This window comes from Primulina eburnea, chromosome 15 (assembly GCF_022965805.1).
Source record: "Primulina eburnea isolate SZY01 chromosome 15, ASM2296580v1, whole genome shotgun sequence".
In the NCBI taxonomy this organism is placed as follows: domain Eukaryota; kingdom Viridiplantae; phylum Streptophyta; class Magnoliopsida; order Lamiales; family Gesneriaceae; genus Primulina; species Primulina eburnea.
The window spans coordinates 27,561,460-27,578,678 of record NC_133115.1 but is presented as its reverse complement, the minus strand read 5'-3'; the positions used below and the strand labels follow the sequence as shown (position 1 = coordinate 27,578,678).

General features: G+C 36.8%; 1 protein-coding gene across 1 annotated transcript; it reads right to left on the bottom strand.

The window, feature by feature from the left end:
* Positions 1-3,471: 3,471 nt before the first annotated feature.
* LOC140815599 (secreted RxLR effector protein 161-like) lies at positions 3,472-4,077 on the bottom strand. The gene has a single exon (XM_073174676.1). It carries the CDS (start codon positions 4,075-4,077, stop codon positions 3,472-3,474), a length of 606 nt encoding a protein of 201 aa, XP_073030777.1.
* Positions 4,078-17,219: the final 13,142 nt, after the last annotated feature.

Sequence of the window (17,219 nt, the reverse complement as noted above, 5' to 3'; positions counted from 1 at the left end):
TTCTGTAGTGTTAGAGGGTGCTTCTTCAACTAGTTCCACATCATCATCTGAATCTTCTTGGTAGACTACTAGCTTTTGATCCAATTCCCAAAATTTGATCCGAGAAAGTAGCCCTATAAGGTCAGTGTCAAGCTGAGTAATTACAGCTTGATCAGCATATGCAGTAGGACCAGTTGGCAAGTAATTGTTTTTAAGATTAGCGACAAATTGAGCCAACTTCTTCGCTCTCATCTGATCAAAGAAATAACTTTTCCTCTCTAAGGCTTGAGCAATAGAGGCAGCTTTGACAGTTCGAAGAACAAAGGCCTCCAGCTTGATGAATTTTCGGAGCTCGGACTTTTCCTTCAGTTGCTTGGCAAAAACCTCAGTACGATAGCCTACCCAAGCATCATAGGACTTAGTTTTTGCAGCAGCAAAACTATTCACCTTTCCCCATACAAGATCAATATGAGTCTGAATTGGGTTGGAGGGTCTGGGTTCTTCAATCAATTTCCCTTTCCCTTTATCAGTACTCATGATATGAGGAATTTCCAGTCCAGTTCGAGTTGATTCAATTTGTTCTACAAATTTTATTCATTTGGGTCTGGCAGGTGCTACACCAATTGGTCGAGGTATTTGAGTAACAGGAACCTGGGTCCTAACTGATTTCTTTATGGTACTTACTGAATCAGCTTGTGGGATAATCTGTAGAGGAACTGCTTCTATAGGCTGCTGATCAGTAAAGGAAATCATTTTGTCAGTAGAAATGGATACCTCAGAAGTAGTTTTAACCCTTTGAGTTCTTGGCTTTTTCGCAATTTGAGGTGATGATGTCTTTTCTGACTCTGATGGACTCAAAATCAACTTCCTTTTGGCAGCCTTCAGTTGAGCTAACGTTTTGGTTTTCTTGACTGATTTGGTAGTCGCCTGATCAATTCCAATCTCCTTCTTAATCTTGACGAATTTGGCAGGAGAAATGTCCAGGTTGATTTTTGGTGGCATAGTGTTCTTTGCATTGAACACCTTGAATTTCGATAATCTTTCAGAATCAGCATCCACTAAACCTTTTACTTTCAAAAGATAACTGATTTGTACGGCAAAACCCTTGGATTGTTTTGACGACAAAAACATATTCTTCAGTATGTTGAAGATGAGTCGTTTCCAGTTGAATTTTTGATCAGTCATAATAGTAGTAATCGCTTGAAACTTTTCCAATGTAAGTGCAGCAAATGATCCTGCTTTTGCTAAGAGTCCTTTAGCAATTATATCAGCAAGCAACTGAATTTCATGTTTCAGTTCCTTCTTAGGATCGGAAACTTTAATTTTCCGTCCATCAGCAGATAAAAGGATTTGCATTTCATCAATATCAGATGCTTTGACATCCGAAAGTTGTGCTAATCCGTCACAAGGTAAAGAAAATAATTCCACAAAAGAATCTTCAGATATAGTCAGCAACTGATCATTAACAGTAGAATTTATGATACCTTCTGAGTCAACTTTGCCAGAGGAATAGAAATCTTGAAGTTCTTTTGGATATATATCATGCGATGATTGTCCCAGAAATGTTCTCAGACATCATTTTCGAGTTTTTGAAACACCTTTTTGACCTCATCATCTCCGAAAGATAAAACGGATCCAAAATTGATTGTCATAGCATTAAGCATGTAAGCGGGAATCTGAGTCGTCATTTCGTACTGGGTGATTTGCTGAAAGAGAAATTTAGAGAAGATATTTGTTCTTACTTTCGGCAGTTTGTGAAAAAGTAGAATTGAAATGAAGCGGGCAATTGTACATATGTTCGTGACTATTCAAATTTTTGGACACGTGTCAGTCCGTAAATAATTTGTGTTTTTCAAAAAATAATGTACGCGTGCCATGTGTGTGCAATTTTGAGCGGTTAAAAACGTGTACACGTTGTAAACTTAAATTCATCATGATTTAGCAGATAGTCACGTCATTTGATTTGGAATATAATAGGTTTAATTTAGTAACTTTGATGAGAAGATTAGTAGAATTTTCAACTGAACGATCAGTTAGGAAAAACTGAGTCCTTTCAGTTAGGAATTCACTAACAACTGTCTTCTCAGTTAATCTCTTAGACCATCATTCCCCCTAAATAAATGCATTAAAGAAAAATGACGGCAATAGACAGTAATGATTAAAGACGAGTATAGTGCTTGGCATATCAATCGTCACAGAGAGAAGCGTCCTTTCGTTTTCCTTGTCCTTGCCTATAAATAAGACTGAAAAGTTAGTCACAAGTATCAGCAGAAAAGTTTTAAGAAGAAATGGCAGGAGCAAGTAGTTCAAGCGTCGTTCCAGTTTCACTTGAGGCACAAAAAGCTGCGATAGAAGACAAGGTCTTCTATGCTAGTCTTCCCTACTGGGAAGAATTACAGGAGCTGGAGCTCCTGTACAACTCAGGAAGGGTCACCACCTTTAGGCGGATGGCCCAGTTGAGAGAAGTGCGTGAGCACTTAAAAATTTCTGCAGAGGTGGATGCCTTCAAGGAGGGCCACCTTTATGAATTGATGTTGCGTAAGGAGTTGGAGACTCTTAACAGCATCGCATCTTCACATAGTTTCTGCAAAACTTCTTCCCCAGCACTAGCTGCTTGGATGAACATGTGGATAGCTAGTGTGAAGGAAACTTATGATCATGTAATCCTATCAAATATTTATGGATGAATGAAATATTTATTTTGATTAATGTGTCATTTTATTTTGTTTTTGTGCACAATGATCTGCGATGAGATATAAACACTTAAACGCTAACTGATATCAGTTGTGATAAACAAATAAACTGATAAAGGATTAATTTTAATAAGTTGGTTATAATATTCAAACTAATATGAGTTATTAATAATTAACTCATAATTAAAAATCCTTGGTAAATAGGAAAGACATATTTAATGACTTAAAACTCTTCGGCTTCTTCATTTTCCTATAAATAGTGATCACAATGGGATATATTATCAGTAAAACGTTCAATATGTCTGATTCTGATACAGGCAGTAGCACTCATGTTCATGTGACTGATCAGTCAGCCCCTCGTTTAGCTGAAATTAAAAGAAAAATGGAGAAATATGTCTTTCAAAAGGTACGGACAACCTGGGAAAAAATTCAAGAGTTGAAGAATGTGAGTGACAGTGGTGTCATTCCTACTCGTGCTTAGGAAAGGAGAGCACTGAAATATCTTGCTCGTTTTGAGGTTAGCCATGTTAGAGAGTTGGTGGAGGATAAATGTCTTTTAGAGGCACTACTGTGGAAGGAATGTCATGTTGTTGATAAAATTTCGAAGTCTAGAGCATTTGCCAGAGTTCGGATCTATGAGTTGAATGATTGGGTTAGAGCATGGCTAGATACAGTTGGATCTATGATTTCTTCTGTAAATTGGGAACGTTGGTATTCTTAATGAAATATTATTCTTAATTTATTGTGTTCTTATTTTCTGTTTTTAATTCTGTTGAAGAAGTTATATTTCTAATAATATTTAAGATAAATCAATTAAACCAATAATGTTTCGAAAATAAGAAAACTTAGCCTCTGGTAGTGGTTTTGTGAAGATGTCTGCTGCTTGTTGTTCCGTTGAGACATACTCTAATCTGATGTTCTTCTTCAGTGCATGATCCCTGATGAAGTGATGTCTGACATCTATGTGTTTGGTTCTGGAGTGAAGAACTGGGTTATATGTTATAGCGATTGTACTTGTGTTGTCACAGAATATCGGTGACTCCTTTGCATCGACACCATAATCTTTCAGTTGTTGCTGAATCCAAAGCAGTTGTGCACAGCAGCTTCCAGCAGCAAGATATTCTGCTTCAGTTGTGGAAGTTGCTATGGATGTTTGCTTTTTACTGAACCAAGAGATCAGTCTGTCTCCTAGAAACTGACATGATCCACTTGTGCTTTTTCGATCAAGCTTGCATCCTGCATAATCTGCATCTGAATAGCCAACTAAATTGAAAGATGAGTCTTTAGAGTACCATAAACCAACATTTTCCGTGCCCTTAAGATATCTCAAGATACGTTTGGCCGCAGAAAAATGTGATTGCTTAGGGTTAGCTTGAAATCTTGCACATATACAAACAGCAAACATAATATCAGGACGACTAGCAGTTAGGTACAATAAAGAACCTATTAAACCTCTGTAAAGTGTCGTCTCAACTGATATTCCCCCTTGATCAGTATCTAATTTAACTGATGAGCTCATTGGAGTACTTGCTGTTGAACAAGATTCCATGCCAAATTTCTTCAGCAATTCCTTGGTATATTTTGTTTGACTAATAAATGTTCCTGAATCCAGTTGCTTCACTTGTAAACCAAGAAAGAATGTCAGCTCACCCATCATGCTCATCTCGAACTTTTCCTGCATCAACTTAGCAAATTTCTTGCATAGTTTGGGGTTAGTTGACCCAAATATAATATCATCAACGTAGATTTGAACAAGTAAGATGTAACGACCCAGATTCAACGACTATCCTCACTGTATCAAGACGGGTCTTTCCAGCGTGCTTATGTCCTCACTCACACGCACCCTGGGAAACTTCCCAGGAGGTCACCCATCCCAAAATTGCCCCAAGTCAAGCACGCTTAACTTTGGAGTTCTTATGTGATGAGCTACCGAAAAGAAGATGCACCTTCGTGATATGAGTAGTACCAATCAAATCTTTTAAGCCCTCTTCAACTGTTCAGTCCATTACATTGCCCAGTCTCGGAATCCCTCTCATTCCCGTGTGGGTCGGTTCATTCATGTTCCCTTCACCTAGAAGCCTGCCAGGAGCCGCTCATTGTCCGTGCAACTAATGGCACCGGCGTTCACCCCCCGCCCTCTTCGGCCCCGGGCCTCACATGCCCACCAGCTTCCGCTTGGTTCGTCCTCGAACCACACCGTACTAAGAGAGGTCGGCTCTGATACCACTTGTAACGACCCAGATTCAACGACTATCCTCACTGTATCAAGACGGGTCTTTCCAGCGTGCTTATGTCCTCACTCACACGCACCCTGGGAAACTTCCCAGGAGGTCACCCATCCCAAAATTGCCCCAAGTCAAGCACGCTTAACTTTGGAGTTCTTATGTGATGAGCTACCGAAAAGAAGATGCACCTTCGTGATATGAGTAGTACCAATCAAATCTTTTAAGCCCTCTTCAACTGTTCAGTCCATTACATTGCCCAGTCTCGGAATCCCTCTCATTCCCGTGTGGGTCGGTTCATTCATGTTCCCTTCACCTAGAAGCCTGCCAGGAGCCGCTCATTGTCCGTGCAACTAATGGCACCGGCGTTCACCTCCCGCCCTCTTCGGCCCCGGGCCTCACATAAGATATGATCATTTTTCGAGAATTTAAACAAAGTCTTATCAACTGATCCAATAGTAAAATCATGATCAGTTAGGAATTTTGATAGGGTTTCATACCAAGCTCGTGGAGCTTGTTTGAGACCATACAATGCCTTGTTCAAATAATAAACATGATCAGGGAAATTATGATTGATAAAACCTGGAGGTTGTTCAACGTAGACTTCTTCCTGCAATTGGCCATTTAGGAATGCACTTTTCACATCCATTTGATAGACTTTAAAGTTCTTGAAAGATGCATAAGCAAGAAATATTCTGATTGCCTCCAGTCTTGCAACTGGTGCAAATGTCTCATCATAATCTATCCCTTCTTCTTGTCTATAGCCTTGTGCTACGAGCCTTGCTTTGTTGCGCACAACTGAACCGTCTTCGTTCAGTTTGTTCCTGTATACCCACTTTGTACCTATAACAGTTTTAGAAACTGGTCTTGGAACTAAGTTCCAGACATTGTTATGAACAAACTGATTTAGCTCTTCTTGCATTGCATTAATCCAATTAGGGTCAGCAAGAGCTTCGTCAGTTTTCTTTGGTTCTAATTGAGATACAAAAGCTGAATGAATAAATAGATTGAGCACCTGATTTCTGGTTCTTACTGGATCAGATGGGTTACCTATTACCAGTTCTGGAGGGTGTGATTTCTTCCATCTAAATTCAGCATTTGTTGCTTAACAGCCAGCAAATTCTTCGTTGGGTAACTGAATGTTTTCAGTTTCAGTTGGAACTGATTCAGTTGATAATTGATTTCCATTAGTTTGCTCCATCAACTGATTGTCAAGATTTGCTTCCAATTCAGCTGGTTGATCCAATATCTCAGGTTCAGGTGTATGAAAGATATTCTGATTATTACGATCTTCGTCTGAGTCATCATCTTCCAGACTGATATCTGTAAAACGATCATCTAGCTCAACTTGATCAGTTGGCTTATCGATTAGTGCAGTTTCATCAAAATCAACGTGTGCAGATTCTTCAACATTCAAAGTTTTCTTATTAAATACTCTGTAAGCTATGCTAACTGATGAATATCCAAGGAATATTCCTTCTGCAGATTTGACATCGAATGCTTTTAGATAATTTTTACCATTGTTATGAATAAAGCATCTACAGCCAAATATTTTGAAGTAAGTGATTATGCTTTTTCTTCCATGCCAGATCTCATATGGTGTTTTCTTATGATTTTTATTAATCATTGATCTGTTCTGAGTGTAGCATGCAGTGTTTACTGCTTCTGCCCAAAATCTTTGAGAAATACCTGAATCAGCAAGCATCGTTCTAGCAGCTTCCTTAAGAATCCGATTCCTTCTCTCAGCTACACCGTTTTGCTGAGGTGTCCTTGCTGCTGAGAACTCATGCTTGATTCCAGTATTTTCTAAAAAGTTTGAAAGTGTTTGATTGATGAATTCAGTTCCTCGATCAGATCTGATTCGATCAATCCCAACTGATTTTTCATTTAAAAGTCTTTTGAAAAGTTTAATCAGTTGTGCAGCAGTATGGTCTTTGGATTTGAGAAATATAACCCAAGTAAATCTTGAAAAGTCATCTACGACCACTAAAGTGTATTTCATTCCCCCTAAGCTCATGATTGGTATTGGACCAAAGAGATCCATGTGCAATAATTCTAAGCATCGGGATGAAGATTTACAGCCTTTGTTTTTGAAAGAGGATCGAACTTGTTTTCCATACTGACATGCTGAACAAAGTTTTTCTTTTGAAAAATTTATTTTGGGCAAACCAGTTACAAGTTCATGCTTACTCAGATAAGCAATAGATTTAAAATTTAAATGATTTAACCGTTTATGCCACAACCAGTTTTGAGATGATTTAGACGCAATAAAGCATACTGGTGTATAAGGTTGATCATTCCAACTGACTTTGTAAGTGTTTCCACACCTTTTGCCAGTTAGAATAATCTATTCAGTTGAGTTTTTGACTGAACAAGAGTGTTTGTCAAACTGAACTGAGAATCCATTATCGCATAACTGACTAATGCTTATCAGATTATACTTAAGATTCTCGACTAATAAAATATCATTGATGGTGAAGTTACCATGGATAAGCTTACCCTTACCCACAGTTTTACCTTTGGAATTATCCCCAAAACTGATGTTTGGACCATTGTATTTGACCAGTTGTGACAATAAGTTTGAATCTCCTGTCATGTGTCGTGAACATCCACTGTCCAGATACCATATTGATCCAATACTTGTTCCTGTTGCCTGCAATTAAACACAGAATAAGATTCTGGTACCCTTTTTTTATTTGGGTCCATAGTTGATTAGTCCTTTTGGAATCCAGACTTGAATCAGTTTAACTGACTGTCCTGTTGCTGTATTCCATATAGTCCTTCCCTGTCTGTGTGTGCTTGGTGTATAGTGTGTGGATGATGTGACATGTGTTTTGTTATTTTTCAACTGATTGTTCAGCCGATATCTTTTCTGAACTGACTTACTATTGTAGTAGTTTGAGTAGCCATATGAATATTTTTTTAATTCAAATATAGGGATGATTTTTAGTGATTTAATGGAGAGATTTTATTTTAAGTTAGGATTGGGTATTTTAAATAATTTATGAAGTTTTAATAGTAGTAAAGCCTAATTTAAATATTAAGTTATTTTAGGAGTTTATATTTTTAAAAGTTTATTAATAGTGGATTTTATTTTAAGTTAGGGATGTATTATTTGTAGTAAAGAGTTATCATTTTTTTTATTTAGTATAGTAATTGATTATTAGTATTTTATTTTATTAAGTTAAAATCCTTAATTATTTTTAATTAAATAATTTATTTGAATTTGCAAGCACACACACTTTAAATATTTTATACACATGTATTATTCATTTTATTCTTAGTCAAACACATTAACCATTTGTCTCCTAATGCACACATACACATATTCAAATATTATAATTTAAATTTACACACAACTCACACATTCACACACACAAATACACGTACACACGCACATGCAAAACAAAACACAAAAACAAACCTTTCAAACCTTTTGACTAAGGAGATGGATATGTTTCCCAAACTCTCCATTCTCAATCACTTCTCCAATTATTTCCTCTCCCCTCTCCCTTCATCAAACGCATCTTCTTTATAAAACTCCAGCAAGTTTAGTTTAGTTTTATTCAAAGAAAAATAGAGCAAAGTTCATCCCGGATCGTCTCCCGTATCGTCTCCGCTTCGGTATCGTTGTTACGGTATTTTTAAATATCAAAAGGCACGTATATTCTGTTCTTGATGCATCGATCTTGTCATATTATGCGTTGTGTTGTTATTTATGCAAAAATTATATGTGCGATGCGTAGAAGTTTGAGCAATCACGTCTAGATCAAATTTGAAACAATTTTGGATCACCAAATTCACGTTTTTGATGTTCTGTAAAATACTGCGATTTTTCAGTAAAGATTTTGAGAAAACTTTTAACTACAAAAACGTATATCTTTTTGATACGTTCGATTTGATATAAAATTCGAGTTATTTGGATTAAAAACGAGTGAGTTATGATGTTTTTCGTAGGGCTGCTCAAACTGCATTTTTTTAGAAACGTTTTTGTTGTTCTGAAAAATACTGCGATTTTTCAGTAAAGATTTTGAGAAAACTTTTAACTACAAAAACGTAGATCTTTTTGATACGTTCGATTTGATATAAAATTCGAGTTATTTGGATTAAAAACGAGTGAGTTATGATATTTTTCGTATGACTGCTCAAATCGTGTTTCAAGAAAGTTATGAATTTTAATGTGTTCTTGAGAATTTCTTGTTGCAGGCTTCGTTGGGAATCGATGGGTGATCGTTGCTACATATACGAAAGTTAGTAATGATGTTTTTAGGAGTTCGTGTCGGAAGAGTAGCGTTCGGGTGCAGCAGCGCCGCACCTGCGCTGCCATTGGCAGCGCAGGGGCGCTGCCTGTGCGGCAGCAGGCCGCACCTGCGCTGCCAGAGGCAGCGCAGGGGCGCTGCCTATGCGGCAGCAGGCCGCACCCGCGCTGCTGTAGGCAGCGCGGGTGCGCTGCCTGTGCGGCAGCAGCGCCGCACCTGCGCTGCAGTGTGCAGCGCGGGTGCGCTGCCTGTGCGGGACAGTGCTGCCTAGTGCAGATTTTTGACTTCAAAATTTGTTTTCTTGATTTTTTTGAGTACTATTAAATCTTTATATCCTAGTATACTAAAAATTAATTTAGATGATATGAAGTTTCATTTTGGATCATTGAACCGTGTTTTAAACAAGGTCCGTGTCCTTCATGTTTTGGTAAAAATTTATAGTATGCTTTGAGTTTGATGTCATGATTTAGTACTATGATTTACAAGGTCGAGTCATGGGAATTTTAGAATGTCCTAAGAGGCGTTTGAGCTGGAGAGTAAGCATGCTAAGTATGAGATATGCAAGTTAAGCTTTTGAATTCATGTTAGTATGTGCAGCAACGGCCCCAATCGAGATCCAACGAATCCCTCAACACCAAGTAAGTATGCAGGACGTGCAAAGAAAATATTTTAAGTTTTTGGAGGTATGATAAATGTCTTGTGACCAAATTATGTTAGGATTGGAAAGCGTTAAATTATGAACGGGGACCAATCCGCCCGTTAAATTATGAACGGGTTAGATCGTGGTTGTGAAGCGTTAAATTATGAACGTGGATCAACTGGCCTGTTAAATTATGAACAGGGATCTTATGTATGTGGCAGTGGATACGTCCCTGTCAGCCCAGTACTGTGGTTTGTCTGATCAGATATTTATTATGTTATGGGTCACTTGCATTGAAACATCCTCTACGAAAATGATGAAGTTACGTATGTTCAAGTATGTTCAAGTATGCAGTATGTTTATGAAAGTTTATGATGATGGCACGTCATAGTATGTATGTACGCAAAGTTCATGTTTATTACGCAAAGTACGCAAAGTTTAAAGTTTATTATTCAAGTTCAAGTTTCAAAGTATGAAAGTTAAAGTTTATTATGAAAGTTCAGTTAAAGTTTATTATGAGAGTTCAAAGTTTATTATGAAAGATTAAGTTTCAAGTATGTACTTTCTATTTTAAAGTTGCATGTGATTTTATTATGTAGTACTCGTTATTCCAGTTTATACGTGTTGAGTCTTTAGACTCACTAGACTTGATCGATGCAGGTGCTTATGTTGATGAGGAGACAGGAGGTGGCGACCAAGTGGCAGGCTTGGACTGAGCGGGAGGCTAAACCCGAGGACCGCCATGTTTACGTTTTTATGCAAAGTTTAAAAATACTCTGATTTATATGATGTGATGGGAGATGTTTTGAGCAAGTATTTTGTTAGCAAATTTTATTGGGGATGTCGAATTTCAAATATTTTATGAACGACTCTTTTGACAACCTTTTCTTATGGGGGATTTGGTTGTGGTATTTTATGGCAAATATTGAAGATTATTTTATATTAAAGAAAAATTTTAATTTTTCCGCAAATTTTGAAGTAGTAAAAGTACGGTACGTTACATTTCGGTTGCTGATTCCATGAGTCAGTCTTACCCTTTGGAGTATATCCAATTCCACATCTCATGCCTTTATTCATATTCTGAGATGGTTGTTCAGTCAGTTTGCTCGACTCTTCTTGATTTTGTACCATAACTGATTTTACAAAGTGAATATATTTCCTTTTGTTCATATTCAGTTTTGGTTGAGTATCTTGGGAAGACAAATCATCTTTACCACAGAATCCTAAACCAGTTTTATCATCAACTGATTTCTGAGAGTTCTGTATATTAGTTAAAGTTTTAGATGATTTGTTCCAAACTTGAATGAGCTCATTGAGCTTTGTATTTTCAAGCGACAATTTTTGAATCATTGATTGATTCCTGCTTCTTTCATCAGTGAGTTCAGCAATCTCCCTTTTCAGACTCAACATTTCAACTGATTCATCAGTTTTTGTTTTATTGTCTTTGGGATCATTTTGCTTTGCTCTGAGTTTTTCAAATGATAAAGCAAGCTTTTGATACTCATTGACCATGTCATGAAGAGTTGAGATGAGTTCTTCTCGTGTAAAATCAATAGAGCTAAAATCAAATACCTGCTCGCAGCTTGATTGATCTTCTAGGTTATCTCCCATTAGACATGTTACTTCTTCCTCATCCTCACTTGAACTGCAAGAGCTTTCTGGATCTGACTCTTCGCTGTCAGTTTCTGCCCATTTGGCTTTGCTGTCTTCAGCTAGAAGTACTTCATGTCTCTTCTTGTAAGGCTTCTTTTCGTCTTTAGACCTTATTTTGTGCTCATACATCTTTTTCTTTCTTTCAGTTGAGATTTGATTATCCTTTTTAGGCTTTGGACAGTTGGCAATAAAGTGACCGGATTTGCCACAGTTGAAACATACATTAGTCTCTTCTCTGGAGTTGTTTCTTTGGTAGTTTTTCTGAAAATTTCCTTGATTTTTCCTCATGAATCTTCCAAATTTCTTAATGAATAGAGACATGGCATCATTGCTCAGCTGATCAGCAGTTTTCTCAACTGGACCAGTTGATTCATTTCTAACAGCAGTCAAGGCAGTAGTTGCTGCTGGAGTAGATGGTTCTCCTTCTCGAGTTTGAAGTTCAAACTCATATGCTTTTAGATCTGCAAATAAATCATGAAGTTCAACTTTGTTAAGATATTTGGATTCCCTCATTGCCATAGTTTTGACATCCCATTCTTTGGGAAGTCCTCTGATTACTTTCAACGCTACTTCTTTATTTGTATACACTTTTCCAAGTGTATTTAGTTCGTTGATGATACAGCTTGTTCTTTCATCATACTCATCCATTGTTTCTCCCATCTTCATTCTGATGTTGTCGAACTTCTGCATAGCAACTGAAAGTTTGTTTTCTTTTGTTTGATCATTTCCTTCGCAAAGTTGAATTAACTTCTCCCAAATTTCTTTGGCGGTTTTGCACATTTTGATCTTACTGAACGTTACTTTGTCCAGTGTCTTATACAATATGTCTTTTGCAACGTTGTCTAGATTTGTCTTTCTTTTGTCCTCTGTAGTCCACTCATCTCGAGGCTTTTCAATTCGGTGAGGTGCCCCTTCAGTAATAGCAACAGCTGTGTTTGCTTTCAAAATTTTCATGGGTCCATCAGTTATGACGTACCACATGTCATCGTCTTGTGCAGCTAGATGAGCCTGCATTCTGATTTTCCAATCATCAAAATCTTCCCTGGAGAACATTGGAATCTTATTGAATGAAGACATAGTGATTAGATTGAAGATAGATAATCTTTGACAGGATATGCCGAGCTCTGATACCACTTGATAGGATCGGTTATTGACTAAGGAGTGTTTAGAAGGGGGGGGGGGGGGGGGGGGGTTGAATAAACACTTCTAGAAATTTAAATGTTTTTCGAAAAAGGTAGTTCAGTTTTGTTACAAACTGAACTGAGTATCCCGTCTGTCAATTATCAATCAGTTAAACTGAATAAGCAGTTGCGGAAAATAAACTAATTGAAAGATAGAATATCTAACTGGAAGTAAAAAGCTGAAGTAAATACAACACAATATGTTTCTGGATGTTCGGAGAATTGAATAACTCCTACGTCACCCCTTCTATCACAAGGATAGGATATTCACTAAAAGACTTTGATCGAGTACAACGCTTGTACAGACCCACTTCAGTTAGGACTTATCTATTGCCTGAACTGAAACTCTTAGTATAATACAATGATCTCTGTAAGTAACTGAACTTAGCACTTATCGAGTTATCAATATTTCACAGTGCTAGATTGCTCAATATGTAGCCTTGATTGCTACGAATAGATCTGATAGGTGTGAGCAGAGATTTTTAACAGAGTAATGGCAAGTTTGAGATTGGTCAATCGTCTTTTTTGTCAACTGCTCTTTAGTCATATTTATAGACTTATCTTTCAACGGTAATTTTGAATTCTCGTATCCGTTGATTGCCTCCTTATCATTTCTTGGACAGAGTTCTTGATTGCCGCTTCATCATTTATTGTAAGACGGCGTATTAATATCAATAGCCGAAATACGTTTTTCTATGCAGTGCGGCTTTCCATATTCAGTTGCTGTCTGATATGTCTTTTTGTCTGTTGAATGATCTTTCCCGAGGTATCATCAGTTGAGAAGCTTTAATGTTTTCGGCTGAATGTTTTAACTGATCAGTTCTCAACTGATCAGTTTGTGTCAACTGATTTTAGTTGAATGTTCAGCTGCCGAATATGCTTTCATGTATTAGTTGATTTTATGTTTTGTCAAACTCCAGAATTTAGTTTCCAACACAATCCTTGGTCATATGATTCGGTTTGCCATAGTTTTAGAAACTTCCTTTGAATTTCTTGGCCTACTTTCGTTTCTTCTCATTTAGAGGGCAATTTCTATTGTGACTGGTGCTAGATTCTGTCAGATTGGCCTCGACCTCCATTGCCCTTTTGTATGTTTTGGCTTTAGAGTTTTGGCTATCTTCCTCAATTCGAAGCCTCACAATCAGATCTTTAAGTTCTAACACCTTGTGCTTGTGCTTAAGGTAGTTCTTGAAGTCTTTCCATATTGATGATAGTTTCTCAATAATGGCCACCACTTGGAATGGCTCATTGGTTTCCAACCCCTCTGCCATTATGCCATGAATAATAATTTGAGTTTCTTGTACCAAGCTCATTACAGATTTGGTGTCCACCACTTTGAAGTCCCTAAATCTACCAACAACGAACTTCTTGACCCCTGCATCTTATGTCTTGTACTTTTTCTCCAATGTGTCCCACAATCCTTGGCTGTCTTAACAGAGCAGTAGACACTGTAAAGAATGTCGTCAAGTTCATTCAGAATATAGTTTTGGCAGAGGAAATCATCGTGGTTCCATGCATCAACAACAGTCATTCGTTGCGAGTCTGTATCGCCTTCGGAGATGACAAGAGGGGAATCGTTAGAAACCGAGACATGGTTAGTTTGGTCAGATAGAATAACACTTTCTCTGTCAATGTTTGAATTCGACATCAGAAAAATTTGAAGGCTTTTCACTGTGAGTGGGAGCAGCAAGGGCAGTAGGCACGTGAGTGAATGATCCAGTCAACATTCGGCAGAATGAAGATCAGTAAGAGACAAAAATTCGTCTTGCGATTGTTATTTTTATTTCTATTGATCTTCGGAACAGAGAGCAATACGATTTGAGGCAAGAAAAATCTTTTCTCTACAAGAAGAATTTGTATATGTTATACGGAATGACAATCGTCCCTAAGATACAAAACTCCAATCCAAAAATGCAGCACTACAAGTTCTGGATGCCAGCGATGACAATATGCTTAAACTTTCATGATTCGGAGAGAAAATTATGCAACAAAATGAGTGTGCAAAAAGTATCAGATGAATGCCTGCAGAGGAACTATTTAAAGAGTGAGTCACATAAGCCAGGGGACACACCCTTCTGCGATAAGTCATGGGATGCACCCTTATGTGATAAGTCATGTGACACACGGTTCTGTGCGAAGGGACGCAGTTCTGCCCCAAAACTCCAAAAGACAGTCACATGAGACGCACTGGTGGAAACATTGGATTGTTTCGAAAAAAAAAATTATTTTTCAAACAAACTTTGTCCAAAAAGATTAATATGATCAAGAGACCACATCACGCCGCACCGAACCGGGGCCGTGGTCGCGCGCATGTGTTTCACCGAGACCCAGCCTATCAAAGTTTGGCCCTTTTCTAAAAACCTTTGTTGCCCTTTGGGCCCAAACCCTGTGTTCAAATTTAGAGCTAATAAAGAAGACTTTTCTTGCACATTTTTCAATGCGGGACAAGACTTTTCTTGGCACATTTTTCAATATTCATTCACCACTCATACTTACCTAACATTTCTCTGTATGTTCGTCCACGTAGCGAGTCTGAGATATATCAATTGCGAGTAATAAGGTTTTGCGTTGAGTTGTGACGAGCTCTAAAACTTGGATTTTGGACCAAGAAACATAACCATACAAATTTTTTGCTGTGGAGAAAATTTGTTAGAGCTTATATCACTACAAGAAAAACGCTAAACGACAACGGATTTTATCAGTTGTGTTAGGTCTTTAAAAACTGTTGTAACTGAGGGTGTTGTTGAAAGTTCGTTCAACGACAATGGTTAAAAACCGTTGTTATAGCTCAATTTGCGACGGTTTTTAAAAAATCGTCGCTAATTCATTAACGACGGTTTTTCATAATCCGTCGCTAAAGTTGTCGGCAGAAATCAACCCAAATCGTCGCCAATATTAGCGACTGTTGCCCATCAAGTCCGTCGCTAATTATAGCGACATTTTTTTAATGATGTCTGTTGCTAATATTTTTATTAAAAAAATGACTTTTAATAATTTAATAAATCTAAAAAAATACTTATAATCTGACTATGCTAACAATATTCACGATCTTAAGTAACACTCAAAAATTTTAAAAAAATTAAAACGAAAAATGTATATCCTAAATCGAAACTAAAATCGTGTAAGAGAGAAAAATTTTAAATTTTGTAAAATGGTGTGGAGAAAATGGATTGAGGATGGTCATATTTATAAACAATTTAGCGACGATTTATGTTAAATGGTAATTTCATTTAACTGTCGCAAATTTAAAAACCCGCGCTCATTTTAACGACGGTGTTTATTAAACCGTCGCTAATATAAAATTAGCGATGGTTTTGATTACAACCGTCGCTATAATTAGCGACGGTTTTCTATAATTGTCGCTAAATTAGCGACGATTATAGAAACACCGTCGCTAAATTAAAACATGCGACGGTTGTACGTAAAGTCGTCGCTATATTTAGTGACGGAGTAAAAACCGTCGCTAATTATAGCAACAGTTTAAAAAATCGTTGTCGTTTGTCCAAAAAACACGCTAATCGACAACGGTTCGATTGTCCAAAAAAACACGTCAAAAGACAACGGTTCATAGCAAAAAAAAAAAACGCTGAAAGACAACGGTTTGTCTTTGACCCTCTAAAAGACAACGCTTTTTACAAAACCATTATCAAAACGCACCTACGACAAGGTTTTTTCACAAAAACCTTGTCGTAGGTGCGTTGTCGTGGGACGTTTTTTTTGTAGTAGTGTATGTGTAAAATATTGTTTAAACTTGATGCACGAAAGTAAAAAAATACTAAAAACATATAATATATTGCAATATTATTTAAGTCGCAATCTATGATTTTACAAATTATCAAACTTGTCAAATTCAATTGCATTAAAATAATGCCTAAATTTAATCTTTAAATCTGATCTTACTTGTTGGTTTCTAGTTGGGTTTTTTAAGACGATTTCTACTGGGTTTTATGAAATTAATTAGTTTACGAGGTTGGGTCGAATAATTTTTATCAGGGGAAAATAATTTTCTTGGTCAACTATGTTTTTCAATTTTGAGTTTTGGTTCATTAAGTATCCAAATTTGGTTTGATGTCGTAACATCGGTTCTTTTTATATATACTTTAGTTATATTTCACTATAATGAGAATTTGACATCGGAAATATTGTCGTGTCATCGGAAAATAGTGTCATGATATCAGAAATTACCTAATATTCGATATAACGTAAACAACTAGACTAAAATATTTAAAAAAAATTAAAAATTAGTATTCCAAACCTAATATTTGACGAGGAAGTGGACTAAAGTAGGACAAGTTATTGCCTCTATAAAGATATGTCATAGTTTATAACAACTTCAAATGCGATAGCTCCTATATATTATCTTATTTCTCAATCTTTTGTATTATTTTATTTAATTATTAAATTTATTAATTTTATATTTGTAACTTTATGATTTACAAATAAACACAATTCCCATAACATCTTTACTTATATGGTTTGTAATTATTTTGAAAACATCAATAATTACTAATAAGTAATTAGATATCAGCTTTAAGCCAGTCAATTTTGAACTTTTAGTTAAAGAATGTTGAAATAGAGAAGGCATTGCTACG